The sequence below is a fragment of the Bombina bombina genome, chromosome 2, assembly GCF_027579735.1.
Source record: "Bombina bombina isolate aBomBom1 chromosome 2, aBomBom1.pri, whole genome shotgun sequence".
Taxonomy (NCBI): Eukaryota; Metazoa; Chordata; class Amphibia; order Anura; family Bombinatoridae; genus Bombina; species Bombina bombina.
Genome location: NC_069500.1, coordinates 792,341,535 through 792,360,970, shown reverse-complemented (window position 1 = coordinate 792,360,970; position 19,436 = coordinate 792,341,535). Strand labels below are relative to the sequence as shown.

Sequence of the window (19,436 nt, the reverse complement as noted above, 5' to 3'; positions counted from 1 at the left end):
GAAATAAAGACTGCAGTTACCTCTATGCTGAGGAACAGCATGAGAGTCTCACAGCATCAAGAGGATTATTTCTTCCTCCTGGGGTCCTGTGAAGACAGAAGGGTCTTAGTTAACATTTTCTAAGACCATCAACAGACGTTCAGCACAAGTATGGGAGGAGCAGTGAGAATTATGTCCCACCAGTTCTCATTGCTTTGAAGCCACCAAATGCTTCTCTTATTAACTGAAGAGAGTGATTTGGTCTAGGCTACACCATATCACACAGTAGCACACTTAGGTACTACTTAAAAAATAATAAACTCTTGATTGAAGCAACTAAAAACTAACACCTCACTTTACCTCTTCCTATCACTAACACAGGCAAAGAGAATGACTGGAGTGGGAGGGAAGGGCGGAGCTATATATGCAGCTCTGCTGTGGAGCTCTTTGTCTCCTCCTGCTGACCAGGAGGCGGCATCCCACAAGTAAGGATGAAATCCGTGGACTCATCGTATCTTGTAAAATAAATTACAGCTAAACACAAACACAGCAGAAATGTAAAAATAGCCCTGGTCCTTAACGGTAAATGTTTTTAAATCGTTCTGGTCACTAAGGAGTTAAGGAATAAATATTTTTATTTTAATTATAAATGCAAAATAAAAAAAAATAAAAAAAAAGACAACACTGACCACATTGACCTTTTTAGTAAAATATCTATCTCCAATACAAGAATCAGATAGACAACAAGCTCTCTGGCAGAAAGGAGTTTCTCTACTATTCTGAATCTTATTGTTGCAATTTTTGCATTTAGGTTTGCTGCACTGTCTCATTTAAAGAGCAGCATACATTTATAGTATTTTAATGAATACAAATGCAAATAAAAATGTTGTCTAAAGTTCAAATACATAAAAAGCATATTCCACTTACTTTATTCCAGGAACTTCACATGATTTAGGTCTTGAAGGTCCCGTCTAAATAAAAGGAAACAATTAAACAACATTGAATTTTAACACCACAAATGGTTGTTTTTTTAAGACAATCGTTTTTATATTATTTTAAGTAATAAAATACAGTCAGTGCAATATCATGTACCATTCCTATTCTGCTAGAAGAGCTAAAAGGTGAAAAAATACATTTTGTTATTTTAATGTGCTATGGATTCTAACCGCAGCAGTCTCACAGTAACAAAGTTTACTAGCATCAAGTTTCAGAAATGAAACCAATATTTGCTTTTATCTCCCCCCCCCCCCCCCTCAGCTATAGTGCAAAAAAAAAGTACAATTGGGTTAAATACGTAGTTAAAGTCAGCTCTAGAGCAGAGCAGCAATGTATTACTGGGAGATAACTGAATATCTCTGGTGATTCAAACTAAGAGACATATGTGTAGCCACCAATCACCATCTAGATCCCAATAGTGCATTTGGTGCTCCAAAGCCTACCTTGGTCTAACTTTCAACAAAGGACACCAAGAAAGAAAAGCAAATTTGATAACAGACACCCCAGTCAAAGGCTTAAATACTCCTCCCACTTTCCTCATCCCCCAGTCATTTTGCAGAGGAACAAGGAACAGTAGAAGAAATACCAAGGTGAAAAGGTGCCAGAAGAATAAAAAAATAAGAAAAAATACGGGTGGGGAGTTGTGGACTCTTTCCATCTGAAGAAAAGAAAATTATCAGGTAAGCATAATTTAAGTTTTTCTTCATAAATGGAAAGAGTCCACAGCTGCATTCATTACTTTTGGGAAAACAATACCCAAGCTATAGAGGACACTAAATGCCAAAACGGGAGGGTACACTAGGAGGCCCATTCTGAGGGCACCAGGCCTGAAAAAAACACAACCCAACCAAACCCTGCTTCATCAGAGCCGGGCAAAAGAACTAGAAGGAAAAGGCCCCAAGGGCACTGACCCGCAGATAGTCCGAAAGCCTAACTAGACCGCAAGCAGACTCACTGAGCCAACACTCCTCCAAGAGAACCGTCGCCCAGCAGTCGGTCCCCTTACTAGTATAGTACCAAAATCCCCAAAAGGGAGAGGACAAGGGTAAGCCAAAGGGATACCTAAAAGGCACAGAAAAATCCAAAGGAAAAAAAACTCTTCAAAACAAAGGCCAAGTCCACAGAGACCCGAATGGATCTCGAGAATAAGGGGAGACGACACCCAACCCACCACAAGGAGCAACCGGGCATCATCAAGGAGAAGAAACATCTCCCAAACATCATGCAACAGCACTGTCACACCCAAGACTTGAGGATGAACACCAGATTTCAGATCTACACCTAGCCAGACCAGCCCAAGCAACGGCAGATCTGAAAGCAAGGGAACCGAAAGGAACCTCAAGACTGGCCCCCAAAAGGGCGGAAGAATGGACACAGCCACTTCAACCTAAAGACAATCGAGCAGGCGTTAGACCCAAGGAGATCTAGCAAGGCCACCCGACTAAGTCTCAATGCGGAGCCAACAACTCCCCAGATGGAAAGTAACAACTCAAAGAGCAGACCAATCCCTGAAACATCTGTTCCAACCTCCTGAACACAGGAGAGGCCCCTAAAAAGGAAACCATACCTCCGTAAGGAAGACAACAAGCCCCCTGAAGAGGTGAGCGTCAATAAACACCTGTCCATAAGACAGGAAGTCGTAGGAAGAACCGAGAGGACACAAGGCCACGTCACTGAAAAAACACGGAAGAACCCCTTAAAACACCACAGCGGGATCCACAAAGAGAAAACGCTGAGTAAAACCGGAAGGTCAGGACAAGAAGCCCGGGCCCCATAAATGTTTAGATTAAACAATCTTCCAGGAACATAAATCCCTCGTTTAATATAAAAAACAGACCTCCCAGGGAAAAACCCCCAGAATAACCTGGATAAAAACTACAGACCCCACTAACAGGTAATCCTTACTAACTATACACCAGCACAATGCTCTCTATGTCCTTTCTGCTCTGTCTGCCATCTTCCTAAAACTCACTGCATGCCCTTATAACATCAATAATCCCCACACTATCCTTATCTCTCCCTTCGTTCTCTCATCCCTTATGCTGTCCTCTCATGAACTACTCTAGACTCTCCTGTGTCTAGTCATACGCGCTCCTACAAGTTTCACTTTCACCTTCTGATACTCTCACTGCTACTACTGCTTACTTCTGGTGACATCTCTCCTAACCCTGGCCCTGCAGCAATCACCCCACTTTTACACTCTCGCTCAGTCCCCCACAATACAAACTCAAGGTCACGTGATTCCAACAATCTCATCTTCATTAACCCACAGCGCTTATCCCCTCTCTTTTCTTGTGCCCTCTGGAATGCATGCTCTGTCTGTAACAAACTTACAACTGTTCACGACCTGTTTGTTTCTAACGCTTTCAATCTTCTAGCAATCACTGAAACCTGGCTTTCTTCCTCTGACACTGCTTCCATTGCTACTCTAGCGGTCTCCACTTTAGCCACACACCTAGGCCAGGAGAGAGACATGGTGGCAGTGTTGGAATCTTACTATCCCCCTCCTGCTCCTATCAGCACCTCCATCCTCATCCATCTCATCCTTTGAAGTCCACTGCATCCGCATTTTTTCCCCCTCTCCCTCAAGGTGGCAGTTATCTATCGCCCCCCTGGACCAACCTCCCAATTCCTCCACAACTTTGCTGCCTGGCTTTCTAACTTTCTCTCTACAAATACACCTGCTCTAATCCTAGGGGACTTCAACATCCCCATTGATTAACCCATCTGCCCCTGCTGCCTCTAAACTTCTCTCACTCACAAACTCCTTTAGTCTCTAACAAACCACCCTATTCCCTACTCACCGTGATGGACACTCTCTTGATCTGGTATTCTCCTACCTCTGCCCCCCTTCTGATGTCACCTGTCGCCCATTTCCCATCTCAGACAACCATCTGCTCACATATAATCTCGATGTACAGGCTAAACCTATTTCTACCCCCTGCCTCCGCACCTGTAGAAATCTGCACACTGTGGATCCTCTCCAAATTTTTAACCTTCTTCAAAAACGCCTTCCCCACACTTCCACGGTATCCTGCCCTGACCTTGCTACAAGCCACTATAAAAATACTCTCTCCTTTGCATTCGATACCCTTGTTCCTCCACAAATATGGAAAACCCCACGTCGTCAGCTCCAGCCCAGGCACTCTCAGCAAACACGCTATCTACAAAAATGATCCTGTGCTGCTGAACGTGCCTGGAGGAAATTCCGCCCTGAACCCGATTTCCTAAACTATAAGTTAATTCTTTATTCTTACTCCTCTGCCCTTCACTTAGCCAAGCAAAACTACTTCTCTCCTCTCATATCTTCTCACTCCTCAAACCCTAGACGTCTCTTCTCAACTTTCAACACTCTCCACCTGCACCACCACCTTCATCTGACTTTAGTGTTCAAGACTTGGCAGACTACTTTTTCAAAAAACACTTACCATCCGAAGTAACATCCCACCACAAAACTGCAACCTTCCATCTCCGCCCCCGGTCACCCCCTCCAACACTCTCAGTACCTTCCCCCCAAACACTGAGAATGAAGTGAGTTCCTTAATATCTTCCTCACACCTCACTACCTGCCCACTTGACCTCATTCCTTCACATCTAATACCTTCTCTGTACTCTACCCTCACCCCAGCTCGTACTCACATATTCAACCGATCCCTTACTACTGGTTCATTTCCATCATCCTTCAAACATGCAAAGGTCACCCCCATCCTCAAAAAACCCTCCCTCAACCCCAATTCTCCTGCAAACTACCGCCCCATATCACTACTTCCGCTAGCTTCTAAAGTCCTGGAAAAACTAGTTTTCGATCGCCTAACACACTTCCTATCCTCCAACTCATTGCTTTGGCCCCTGCAATCTGGCTTCCGTCCCCAACACTCAACTGAGACTGCCCTCACCCAGGATACTAACGATCTTCTTTCTGCTAAAAAAGAACGGCCACTATTCTATACTTATCTTACTTGACCTGTCTGCTGCCTTTGACACTGTTGACCATCCCCTCCTCCTACGGACTCTCAGCTCCCTTGGGCTCTGTGACATTGCCCTCTCCTGGATCCACTCTTATTTCTCTAATAGGTCCTTTTCTGTCTCATTTGCTGGCGGCGACTTCTCTCCATTGCCTCCGTCTGTTGGAGTACCTCAAAGCTCTGTTCTAGGCCCTCTACTCTTCTCTATTTATACTTCCTCACTGGGTAAACTTATCAGTAGCTATGGCTTCAACTATCACCTCTATGCTGATGATACTCAGATCTACCTATCCACCCCTGCACTCTCTCCTTCTGTCCTTTCCCACATCAGCGACTGCTTATCTGGCATTTCTTCCTGGATGGCCTCTCACCACCTAAAAATCAACATGTCCAAGACTGAGCTTCTTCTAATTCCCCCAACTAATTCTACTCCAGTTTCTAACTTTACTATCACTGTTGGTGACACCACTATCTCCCCATCACCCCAAGTCCTCTGCCTAGAAGTTTCACTTGACTCCAATCTGTCCTTTATACACCACATCCAATCGCTCTCTTCATCCTGTCGCAACCACCTACGCAATATCTCCAAAATTCGTCCTTTTCTGAGTGCTGAAACTACTAAACAGCTAATCCATTCCCTAGTAATTTCCTGACTACTGTAACAACCTACTAACTGGCCTTCCTCTCTCCCGCCTCTCCCCCTTCAATCCATCCTAAATGCCTCTGCTAGGCTAGTCCACCTAATCCGACGCTCTGTATCCGCTGCACCCCTCTGCAAGTCCCTTCACTGGCTCCCCATTCACAGCAGAATTCAAAATTCTCACTCTGACCTACAAAGCCCTTACCAATGTAGCCCCCCCAAACCTGTCCTCACTCATCAAAAAATATACTCCAGCCCGTACCCTAAGATCCAACAATGATCAACTCCTTGCCTCTTCTACCATCACCTCCTCTCATGCTGCACCAACCATCTGGAACGCACTTCCTCGAGCTGTCAGACTTCCCCCAACCTCTCCTCCTTTAAACGCTCCCTAAAGACCTTCTTGTTCAGGGAAGCCTATCACCAGATAAGTAACTAATGAATTCCACTTGCCTAATAGTTGCCCTTATCTAACTCCACACTAACATCATTCCCACTGTTGCAGTCCCCACCTCCTGTTTCTCACCCTCCTACCCATCTAGATTGTAAGTTCCCACAGGAACAGGGCTCCCAATTCCCCCTGTATTTGTTTGTTAAATTTTGTCTGGTGTCTCATATTGTGCTGTCATTTTATCTTTGTTACCTATGGACAGTGCTGCGGAATCTGTTGGCGCTTTATAAATAAAGAATAATAATAATAATAACAACAACGAGCAAGAAGCCCTTGCAAGTCCCGACCTAAAGGAAAGAGACCACCCCTTGCAGGAGCCCAACACTCCAAAGAGCCAGGGCAATAAAAGGACACTAGATCTAACAGGCGTCCAGCAACATTAACATGACTGTGCTTGAAAGTGCGGCTAATACCCCTAAGGGACACAAGGCGCTGCTCATTTTATCAACCTCGAAAGGAGGAAAGGCTGAGTAGACCTCGCCAGGGATCGAACTAGCAACCCTCCGTTTGCAACAGTACAGAGTATCCACAGAGCATTAGTATGCTGAGCCAGCTAGCCACGAGCTCCAGACACAAGGAGAAGAGTGAGGACGAATCACCCGAACAGAGCAACATCAAGCCTCCACATCACCTCAGATTCAAAGTCAGAGGACAGTAAAACATGGGTTTGGATGCCACCTGGATGGCAATACCTGAACCATATGAGTGGAAAACCACTAGGACCTCTTCTATCCCAAGAAAGAGATACAGAGCATTTCCAACACTGGGGAAGGCGACCCATCCACAAGGAGAAATGGACAATCCAAAAGGTCTTAATAAAGAAGAGAACCACTAAAGGAACAAGTCCAAAAAGGACAATTTCCTAAAGCAACAGTGCTGCCAACCGGCGGAAGAGAGGCACTAAACCCTCTAATTTTCTCACCATATGGGAAGGAATACTCTAGGTTCCGAGGGTAACGGAAGCAACAGAGTGACGCAGCAAAATTCACTGACCCAGTCACCAGAGAGACGGCTATTTAGGACTGAAACAATCCCGAGAGTCACACGGACCCACAAGTCCTCTTGAGAATGTTTAGCTGAAACTTGTAAAACAAATAACAAGAACATAAATAATGTTAAGAGCACTCGGCACCCCAACCTGACCAGCAAGGTATAATAGGCACCACGTGTCTGAATAAGCCACGAGACAGAACCCAAGCAGGACCAGTCTGGGTCATAACTGCCAAGCTGGCTAAATTTGCCCTCAGAAAGGGAGGAAGAAAAACAGACAAACATGGGACTAACGTGCCCCGAACAACTTCTGTAGAAGCAAACAGCGAGTATTGATCCCAGAGATTTTTAAGTTCCTGCAGGAAACCTAGTATGAAAAATAATAAAATTCATCCTAACTGGATAAAATAAAGTAACAGACAACCCGAGGGTTAACGCCCAAGAAGAACAGAAAGATCCGCAGGACCAGCCTAAAGGAAACCCTGTTCTTCCAACAAAACTGGGAAGGATCTTGATAAGACTTAAAGGAGATTACTTCATCCCCCCATGTCTAACGAGGTAAGCCATTTGAAGGAGGAGACTGACGAGTCCCATAACTGAGAAGGATAGGGTCCCCAAACAGCTCAAAAACGTGTCTGAGTAGAACACTAAGGCGAGCCAGCCTGTAACGAAAGGCACAACACTCAGGAACAGTTACACCCGCAGGGAACTGCACATGCCCTCCTGTAGCCGAGGCCTGGGGCAATCGGGCACGAACACAATCGCAAATAAACATCTGGACTTTGTAGACGCGCAAGCGCCAAAAGTATGTAAAAGCGAAAACGTGCCACAACCTCTCATAAAAGGCATAACATGGATAACATTTTATAAAACTGACAATATATCTAGTATCATAAAACTGAAAATATATCTAGTATATCCAGATGAATTCCCGTATAGAATGTGTGGATGTTGTATACAAAAAATAGATCTAATCAACAGATTCAATAAAGTCCCTTTGAAATGGAAACCTTAGCAGACAAATAATATGCCATAAGTGGTTTAGCAGTTTGTTAGTAGAGTCAGGCTTTTTAGGCTTGTTGTTATTAAAAAGCTGCAAGCTCTCAGGATTACTTAAAACTCCCGTCCCATGTCAAAGAGTACTACCCTACATAAGAGACGAAAACAAACTTCTGACACTTCTCTGCCAAACTTCTAGGACGAAAGGCAAAGAATGACTGGGGGATGAGGGAAGTGGGAGGAGTATTTAAGCCTTTGGCTGGGGTGTCTTTGCCTTCTTCTGGTGGCCAGGTTCTTATTTCCCAAAAGTAATGAATGCAGCTGTGGACTCTTTCCATTTATGAAGAAAAAATGGATTATCTATCTTATAAAACAATAACAATTATTGAGTAGACTTTCCCTTTAATTTCCCCTTAGACAGCAGAGGTGAAGTCTGCTGCTGTGTTCCCTAGCGTGTAGTTTGAAGTTTCTCCAGAACTGTGCATGGTGCCTGTATTTGAAGAGGAGGGTGACAGTGGGCTTGGTGGCAAAGACAATGTCAGTTATCCGTGTACCACCCCATGTGCCATTAAAAATAACTCAGAGGGCTACACACGGAACATGACCATAGGCTGCTGACCACTGTTCTAAATTATTTCCATAGAAAGTAAAGACATAAAACATTCTTTAGCCTTTCAGTTGTACCATTTGGTATGTGCAACTCTATGGCATTAAACATAATTCTATACACTGACTATAAAGACAGGCTAATCTTCCTTATATATTGGAGATAAACAGAAAATACATGTGAGATCGGTTATCACGCATCACATGACAAATGTCATGAAACTGCCATGTCTAATTTGACTTTTTGACCATCTCAATCACCCGGTATTTCAGACAAAATATAGGTGAAAAAAGCATTCTACGGTAAAATATAATAATTCATAGAGAATAGGACATTAGGATATGTTTGCATTGCTAGCGTATTCATAGATAACTGAAGACCTGTGTAGTAAAAATTTAAATATCTGTACATTATATATATATATACACACATATATATACATATATATATATATATATATATACATATATATACATATATATATACATATATACATACATATATATATATATATATACATATATACATACATACATATATATACATATACATATATATACATATATATACATATACATATATACATATATATACATATACATATATACATATATATACATATACATATATACATATATATACATATATATACATATATATATATATATATAAATATACACACATACAAACACCTGCACTGACCACAAAGTATATATGCTTCTATGCAGGTCGCACGCATATCATAACCAGTGTGGACAGTAAAGCCACTTCTGTACACTAAGCAGCAGAACAGCTGTATACATACATTTATCAGGTTCCTAAGCACACTAATACCTTTTTTGTATCCCATCCTTGTTTGCCGAGGGCTTTATCAGCTTCTGAATTATCCTCATCCATTCCAGGAACAGTTAACAATAAAACTATTTATATGTATAAAAAAAAAAAAAAAAATGTAATATTAGACAATTTTCTAGTGCATTTGAATCACAATCAATTTCTAATATATTTTTATAGTTAAACAGTATGACCTCAATTAAAAGAAGTTAAGCAAAACACTAAATCATGACTTCTTAAATAAAATACTTAAAATGTAGCCTTATTGTGCATTTTCTGCCCCTAATTATCTTGATGTGCATCTAGCATTTTGAGTTTGTATTTCTTCTTTTGTGGCACCCAAATGGATTCAGACAGGAAAAATACAAGTACTTAGATAATACTTGACATTACTATAACTGAATAAGAAATAAAAGCACACATGTGCTGCTCTATGGAGGACAGTCTTCACTGCAAATGCCTAGCTTTGAGTGCCACACCTTTGTAAGCCTGTTTTATTTTAGAACCATTTATTGTATATTTTCTACTATATTTTGGAAAACATCTATTCTATAGAACAGTGGTTCTCGAACTTTTTCAGTAAACGTAGTATTTTACAATTTACATCACAGTGGCTATTTTTTTTTTCTCTCATTCTGGAATCATTCAAAAGTGTCTCACTACATACAAGACACTGGCCCTTATGCACACACACCATTTAAAATAACCATATATGATTCTGGGTCAGGATCTCACGTCACACAACCATAACCAAACAGCCAGTGGTACTTGATGACATCATATTACTGAGGCTCAATATGTAAAGCTTTAGGTTAGCATTTGCAAACAAAATAAGCCCATTAATATTAGGCTGGCAAAAAATGTATATAAATATAATTGTTTAGATGGGCAAAAATATACTGTAACTTTTAATTTTAAAGTTCCTGAGGTAGTAACGGGGAGCAAGGAGGCAGAGTTAAAGCAACACAATACTCAAATGTTGAAGCACTTGAAAGTGCTGCAGCATAGCTATAAAAACCTGACTAGAAAATAATCACCTGGACATATCTATGTAAAAAAGGACGACAGTATTTACCTCCAAATTTCCTAAGTATTCACATCTCACTGTAAAGAGACTTTAAGCAGCCAGTCAGGATGCTTGTCCCAGGACAAGCAAGGGAGCGTGCATCTGTCATGTGCAGGCACAGTCATGTTATTTTCCTATTCAGTTTATGGAAGTTTAGCGTGAAATCTCATAAGATTTAAGTTAAAATGCAAAGCAATGCAAGACCTCAGCTGATTGACTATTGTGTTTTCTTTTCTTTCCTTTGTTTAACTTACAGCTTTACAGCAACTCAAACTGTTCACACAGCACTCACTCTGGTGAGCTGAATAAATGTTAAGGTTAAATATCTTCCCTTTTTACATAGAGATGCTCAGGTGATATTTTCATGTTAGCTTTTTACACTTATGCTGCATCAGTTTCAAGTAATTTAGCATAAGAGTATTATGTCCCTGTAATGCTATATAAGAAAACATTATTTTACCTGTCTGACATAAAAGGTAAGCACAGGCATGTTATGAGTTAACATCAGCATTAACTGCAGCCATGTCACAGTGCTTCCATGCTTTCTTCCCAGGGCTCCTTTTTGCCTGTGTTCCCCTTCTATTTATCACTTGAAAACATTAACATTTTGTCACCGTCAAAGATACAGGCATACCCCACATTTACGTACACAATGGGACCAGAGCATGTATGTAAAACGAAAATGTACTTAAAGTGAAGCAATACTTTTTTTTCACTTCTCAATGCTTGTACAGTAGTGGTACAGTGCAGTATTATGGCAGGAATAAAATAGCAATTTAGGTGCAGGAATCTTCTATACACTATTCACTTTTTAACTTCACTTTTTTACTTGCAAAGTGCGCGGCTTCTACACAGTGAGCGGAAACCCCACATCTTCCTGGCGCGCGGCAACCTCTTCCTGAACCATAGAGACTAACTGTTTCATGTGCGCAGGGGCGGTTTTGTCCGTTCTCGCGAGTGTCCGTAAACAGAGGGTCCGTAATAGCTATGTACGTACTCGCGAGTGTCCGTAAAGTGAAGGTCCGTAAAGCGGGGTATGCCTGTATCTATATTTTAGTAGAATAATAGAGATGAAGCACAAAGCTCACAAAAACAGTAAATGCCACACACACAATATAGGGGCTCATGTAACTCATACACTGCCTCAGGGATAGTAACTGAGAGACAAATGCCAAAGTTCTGAGAAGCAGAGCTGTTTTCATGCCCTAGGAGAGAAAATCCAAAGAGGATAAGGAGGAACCAATTAGCACTCAAGCCATGGCACGGTAGGGGTAAAACATATTTGTGGTACACAGGTGGCTTACATATCACTTGTGGTGTAAGCTGCTGTTCTCTAATACAATGTGTAGAGATAACCCACATCCATAATGGTAAGTTAGTACTAAAATAAATTTTGATTCTGCTTATTTTCCTAAGTCATCTATAACACTGGTTGTTCTCAGGCCTCCCTATGAGGCCATATTTTCAGGATTACCTTGGATGAAAGCAGCTAAAATAACCATGTTTACTTATCAGCTTTATTATTTCACCTGTGCTCCAGTTCAGATAATCTTAAAATCTGGCCTGTTAGAGAGGTCTGAGGACAGGTTTAAAAAACATAATTTATGCTTACCTGATAAATTTATTTCTCTTGTAGTGAAGTCAGTCCACGGGTCATCCATTACTTATGGGATTATATCTCTCCCCAACAGGAAGTTGCAAGACGATCACCCAAGCAGAGCTGCTATATAGCTCCTCCCCTCACATGTCATATCCAGTCATTCGACCGAAACAAGACGAGAAAGGAGAAACCATAGGGTGCAGTGGTGACTGGAGTTTAATTAAAATTTAGGTCTGCCTTAAAAGACAGGGCGGGCCGTGGACTGACTACACTACAAGAGAAATAAATTTATCAGGTAAGCATAAATTATGTTTTCTCTTGTTAAGTGTAGTCAGTCCACGGGTCATCTATTACTTATGGGATACCAATACCAAAGCTAAAGTACACGGATGATGGGAGGGACAAGGCAGGAACTTTAAACGGAAGGAACCACTGCCTGAAGCACCTTTCTCCCAAAAATAGCCTCCGAAGAAGCAAAAGTGTAAAATTTGTAAAATTTTGAAAAAGTGTGAAGTGAAGACCAAGTTGCAGCCTTGCAAATCTGTTCAACAGAGGCCTCATTTTTAAAGGCCCAGGTGGAAGCCACAGCTCTAGTGGAATGAGCTGTAATTCTTTCAGGAGGCTGCTGTCCAGCAGTCTCATAGGCTAAACGTATTATGCTACGAAGCCAAAAGGAGAGAGAGGTAGCCAAAGCCTTTTGACCTCTCCTCTGTCCCGCGTAAACGACAAACAGGGAAGAAGTTTGACGAAAATCTTTAGTTGCCTGTAAATAGAACTTCAGGGCACGGACTACGTCCAGATTATGCAAAAGTCGTTCCTTCTTTGAAGAAGGGTTAGGACATAATGATGGAACAACAATCTCTTGATTGATATTCCTGTTAGAAACCACCTTAGGTAAAAACCCAGGTTTAGTACGCAGAACTACCTTGTCTGAATGGAAAATCAGATAAAGAGAATCACAGTGTAGGGCAGATAACTCAGAGACTCTTCGAGCCGAGGAAATAGCCATCAAAAACAGAACTTTCCAAGAGAACAGCTTAATATCAATGGAATGGAGGGGTTCAAACGGAACACCTTGAAGAACTTTAAGAACTAAGTTTAAGCTCCACGGCGGAGCAACAGTCTTAAACACAGGCTTAATCCTAGCCAAAGCCTGACAAAAAGCCTGAACGTCTGGAACATCTGCCAGACGTTTGTGTAACAGAATAGACAGAGCAGAAATCTGTCCCTTTAATGAACTAGCAGATAAACCCTTTTCTAAACCCTCTTGTAGAAAGGACAAAATCCTAGGAATCCTAACTTTACTCCATGAGTAACTCTTGGATTCACACCAATATAAGTATTTACGCCATATTTTATGGTAAATTTTTCTGGTAACAGGTTTCCGAGCCTGTATTAAGGTATCAATAACTGACTCCGAGAAGCCACGCTTTGATAGAATCAAGCGTTCAATCTCCATGCAGTCAGCCTCAGAGAAATTAGATCTGGATGGTTGAAAGGACCCTGAATTAGAAGGTCCTGTCTCAGAGGTAGAGACCATGGTGGACAGGACGACATGCCCACTAGATCTGCATACCAGGTCCTGCGTGGCCACGCAGGTGCTATCAGAATCACCGATGCTCTCTCCTGTTTGATCTTGGCAATCAGCCGAGGAAGCAGCAGAAATGGTGGAAACACATAAGCCATGTTGAAACCCCAAGGGGCTGCTAGAGCATCAATCAGCGCCGCTCCCGGGTCCCTGGACCTGGATCCGTAGCAAGGAAGTTTGGCATTCTGTCGAGAAGCCATGAGATCCAGTTCCGGTTTGCCCCAACGATGAATTAGTTGAGCAAAGACCTCCGGATGAAGTTCCCACTCCCCCGGATGAAAAGTCTGACGACTTAGGAAGTCCGCCTCCCAGTTCTCCACGCCTGGGATATAGATCGCCGACAGGTGGCAAGGGTTGGACTCTGCCCAGCGAATTATCTTTGATACTTCCAACATCGCTAGGGAACTCCTGGTTCCCCCTTGATGGTTGATGTAAGCCACAGTCGTGATATTGTCCGACTGAAATCTGATGAACCTCAGTGTTGCCAACTGAGGCCAAGCTAGAAGAGCATTGAATATCGCTCTTAATTCCAGAATATTTATTGGGAGGAGTTTCTCCTCCTGAGTCCACGATCCCTGAGCCTTCAGGGAGTTCCAGGCTGCGCCCCAACCTAGAAGGCTGGCATCTGTTGTTACAATCGTCCAATCTGGCATGCGAAAGGTCATCTCTTTGGACAGATGGAGTCGAGAAAGCCACCAGAGAAGAGAATCCCTGGTCTCTTGATCCAGATTTATTAGAGGGGACAAATCTGAGTAATCCCCATTCCACTGACTGAGCATGCATAAATGCAGCGGTCTGAGATGCAGACGCGCAAATGGTACTATGTCCATTGCTGCTACCATTAAGCAGATTACTTCCATGCACTGGGCTACTGACGGGTGTGGAATGGAATGAAGGGCACGGCAAGCATTTAGACGTTTTGATAACCTGGCCTCCGTCAGGTAAATTTTCATCTCTACAGAATCTATAAGAGTCCCTAAGAAGGGAACCCTTGTGAGTGGTAATAGAGAACTCTTTTCCACGTTCACCTTCCACCCATGCGACCTCAGAAATGCCAGAACTATCTCTGTATGAGACTTGGCAGTTTGAAAACTTGACGCTTGTATCAGAATGTCGTTTAGGTACGGAGCCACCGCTATGCCTCGCGGTCTTAGTACTGCCAGAAGTGAGCCCAGAACCTTTGTAAAGATTCTTGGGGCCGTAGCTAACCAAAAGGGAAGAGCTACAAACTGGTAATGCCTGTCTAGGAAGGCAAATCTTAGATACCGATAATGATCCTTGTGAATCGGTATGTGAAGGTAGGCATCCTTTAAGTCCACTGTGGTCATGTACTGACCCTCTTGGATCATGGGTAGGATGGTTCGAATAGTTTCCATTTTGAATGATGGAACTCTTAGGAACTTGTTTAGGATCTTTAAGTCCAAGATTGGTCTGAAGGTTCCCTCTTTCTTGGGAACCACAAACAGATTTGAATAAAATCCTTGTCCTTGTTCCGACCGCGGAACTGGGTGGATCACCCCCATTAATAAGAGGTCTTGTACAAAGCGTAGAAACGCCTCTTTCTTTATTTGGTTTGCTGATAACCTTGAAAGATGAAATCTCCCTTGTGGAGGAGAAGCTTTGAAGTCCAGAAGATTTCCCTGAGATATGATCTCCAACGCCCAGGGATCCTGGACATCTCTTGCCCAAGCTTGGGCAAAGAGAGAAAGTCTGCCCCCCACTAGATCCGTTTCCAGACAGGGGGCCCTTACTTCATGCTGTCTTAGGGGCAGCAGCAGGTTTTCTGGCCTGCTTGCCCTTGTTCCAAGACTGGTTGAGTAAAAAACTCCTGTCTCCTCTCACAACCTCCTTTGTTGAGACTTGCAAGAGAATGACTGGATATGACATGTGAGGGGAGGAGCTATATAGCAGCTCTGCTTGGGTGATCCTCTTGCAACTTCCTGTTGGGGAGAGATATAATCCCATAAGTAATGGATGACCCGTGGACTGACTACACTTAACAAGAGAAAAACAGTGATCTATATCATCTAGAATAAAATCACAATACCTCGTTTCTGTTGCATGTCCTGTGAGCTCCCAGAGAAAGTTTCTTGCTGACTTGGGTTCATTGTACTTTGATGTAATGCAGAATCTGAATTCGTCCTAAAAGGAAAAATCAAATGTTCAGAACATTAATATATTAATAATTTAGTTAGGAAGAAAATTAATTATTATACAAACAAGTAAAACAATTGTATTACAATACTAAAAAAAAAAAAAAGATTTTATACTATGTTATAAATGATTTACAATAAAAACATAATTTATGCTTATTTGATAAATTTAGTTATTTCCGGATATGGTGAGTCCACTGAATCAAATACTAGTGGGAATATCACTCCTGGCCAGCAGGAGGAGGCAAAGAGCACCACAGCAAGCTGCTATATATGTCACTTCCCTTACCCATAACCTCCAGTCATTCAGCCAAAGGGAAAAGGGAAAAAGAAGATTACACGAAGGTGTAGAGGTGCCTGAGGTTTTAGTTAAAAATAACTGTCTTAAAATAAAGTGTACTCACATATCCGGAAATAAATAAATTTATCAGGTAAGCATAAATAATGTTTTCTTTCGTAATATATGGTGAGTCCACAGAATCATCAATTACTAGTGGGAACCAATACCCAAGCTAGAGGATACACATGATTAGGGAGGGACAAGACAGGTAACCTAAACAGAAGGCACCAGTGCATGAAGAACCTTTCTCCCAAAAGAAGCCTCAGCTAAGACAAAAATATCAAATTTGGAAAAAGTATGCAGAGGACCAAGTTGCAGCCTTGCAAATCTGTTCTACAGAAACTTTCTTCTTGAAAGCCCAAGAAGAATGGACAGCCCTAGTGAAATGAGCTGAAATTCTAACAGGAGGCTGCTGTCCAGCAGTCTCATAAACCAAACGCATTATACTACTCAACCAAAGAGAAAAAGAAGTAGCTGAAGCTTTCTGACCTTTATGTTTCCCAGAGAAACAAACAGCAAACTGGCGACAATCCTTAGTCGCCTGTAGATAGAAAATAAAAGCACGCACAACATCAAAGTTGTGCAACAAACGTTCCTTATGAGAAGAAAAATAAGGACACAGAAAAGGAACAACAATTTTCTGATTACTATATCTATCCGAAACCACTTAGGAAGAAAACCTAACTAGTACGAATAACCGCCTTAACTGCATTTAAGATAAGATATGGAGAATCACACTGCAAAACAGAGCTCCAAGACTCTCCAAGCAGAAAATATAGCAATGAGAAACAAAACCTTCCAAGATAACTATTTAATATCTATGGAAAGTAAAGGATCAAACAGAGCCTACTGCAAAACTTTAAGAACAAGGGTAAAACCCTAAGGGGGAGCAACCAACTTAAACACAGGCCTGATGTAGACCAGTGCCTGACAAAAAGATTGCTGATCTGGCACGTCCACCAGATACTTATGTAGCAAAATAGACAATGCAGAAAACTGACCCTTCAGGGTACTGACTGACAAACCCTTCTCCAGACGACCCTGGAGAAAGGATAAAAAATTCAGAAAAACCTCTGCTTAGACAAAACTAAGCGTCCAATCTTCAAGCAGTCAGCTTCAGCGATTTAGATGAAGGAAAAGACCAAGAATCAGAAGTCCTTCCTCAGAGGTAGTTTCCAAGGTGGAGAGACAGTTCCACTAGGTCTGCAAAACAGATCGAACGAGGCCACGCAGGAGCTAATAAAATCACTGCCCCTCTCACCTGAAAATACAAGTAATGACAGAATGAAAGAGAACAGATGAAAAAGGTATACAAGACTGAAAACCAATAAAAACGTCAGAACATCTATCAGGACGGTCTGTGGATCACATGACCATAAACTGTACCTTTGAAACTTGGAGTTGTGTCGAAACGCCTACAAAAGCCAACTCCTGAAACCCCCATGTGAGGGTCTACCTAGAGAACACTTCCGGATGGAAATGCTCACTCCCCGGGAAGAATTATCAGTCTGTTTAGAAGTCCGACTCCCAATTGTCCACCCCTGGAAAGTGGACAATCGACAGAAAAACAGAATTTATGTTTACCTGATAAATTTCTTTCTCCAACGGTGTGTCCGGTCCACGGCGTCATCCTTACTTGTGGGATATTCTCTTCCCCAACAGGAAATGGCAAAGAGCCCAGCAAAGCTGGTCACATGATCCCTCCTAGGCTCCGCCTACCCCAGTCATTCGACCGACGTTAAGGAGGAATATTTGCATAGGAGAAACCATATGGTACCGTGGTGACTGTAGTTAAAGAAAATAAATTATCAGACCTGATTAAAAAACCAGGGCGGGCCGTGGACCGGACACACCGTTGGAGAAAGAAATTTATCAGGTAAACATAAATTCTGTTTTCTCCAACATAGGTGTGTCCGGTCCACGGCGTCATCCTTACTTGTGGGAACCAATACCAAAGCTTTAGGACACGGATGAAGGGAGGGAGCAAATCAGGTCACCTAAATGAAAGGCACCACGGCTTGCAAAACCTTTCTCCCAAAAATAGCCTCAGAAGAAGCAAAAGTATCAAACTTGTAAAATTTGGTAAAAGTGTGCAGTGAAGACCAAGTCGCTGCCCTACATATCTGATCAACAGAAGCCTCGTTCTTGAAGGCCCATGTGGAAGCCACAGCCCTAGTGGAATGAGCTGTGATTCTTTCGGGAGGCTGCCGTCCGGCAGTCTCGTAAGCCAATCTGATGATGCTTTTAATCCAAAAAGAGAGAGAGGTAGAAGTTGCTTTTTGACCTCTCCTTTTACCTGAATAAACAACAAACAAGGAAGATGTTTGTCTAAAATCCTTTGTAGCATCTAAATAGAATTTTAGAGCGCGAACAACATCCAAATTGTGCAACAAGCGTTCCTTCTTTGAAACTGGTTTCGGACACAGAGAAGGTACGATAATCTCCTGGTTAATGTTTTTGTTAGAAACAACTTTTGGAAGAAAACCAGGTTTAGTACGTAAAACCACCTTATCTGCATGGAACACCAGATAAGGAGGAGAACACTGCAGAGCAGATAATTCTGAAACTCTTCTAGCAGAAGAAATTGCAACTAAAAACAAAACTTTCCAAGATAATAACTTAATATCAACGGAATGTAAGGGTTCAAACGGAACCCCCTGAAGAACTGAAAGAACTAAATTGAGACTCCAAGGAGGAGTCAAAGGTTTGTAAACAGGCTTGATTCTAACCAGAGCCTGAACAAAGGCTTGAACATCTGGCACAGCTGCCAGTTTTTTGTGAAGTAACACCGACAAGGCAGAAATCTGTCCCTTCAGGGAACTTGCCGATAATCCTTTTTCCAATCCTTCTTGAAGGAAGGATAGAATCCTAGGAATCTTAACCTTGTCCCAAGGGAATCCTTTAGATTCACACCAACAGATATATTTTTTCCAAATTTTGTGGTAAATCTTTCTAGTTACAGGCTTTCTGGCCTGAACAAGAGTATCGATAACAGAATCTGAGAAACCTCGCTTCGATAAAATCAAGCGTTCAATCTCCAAGCAGTCAGCTGGAGTGAAACCAGATTCGGATGTTCGAACGGACCCTGAACAAGAAGGTCTCGTCTCAAAGGTAGCTTCCAAGGTGGAGCCGATGACATATTCACCAGATCTGCATACCAAGTCCTGCGTGGCCACGCAGGAGCTATCAAGATCACCGACGCCCTCTCCTGATTGATCCTGGCTACCA

General features: G+C 42.2%; 1 protein-coding gene across 1 annotated transcript in view; it reads right to left on the bottom strand.

Annotated features, from left to right (window-relative positions):
- CRTC1 (CREB regulated transcription coactivator 1) overlaps positions 1-19,436 on the bottom strand; it is an 871,795-nt gene that overhangs the window by 292,630 nt on the left and 559,729 nt on the right. Inside the window, exons 5-7 of the mRNA XM_053702973.1 lie at positions 15,763-15,857; positions 9,462-9,547; positions 907-950 (exon numbers count right to left, since the gene is read on the bottom strand). Coding sequence (XP_053558948.1) covers positions 907-950; positions 9,462-9,547; positions 15,763-15,857 — 225 coding nt within the window. The remainder of the gene's footprint in view (positions 1-906; positions 951-9,461; positions 9,548-15,762; positions 15,858-19,436) is intronic.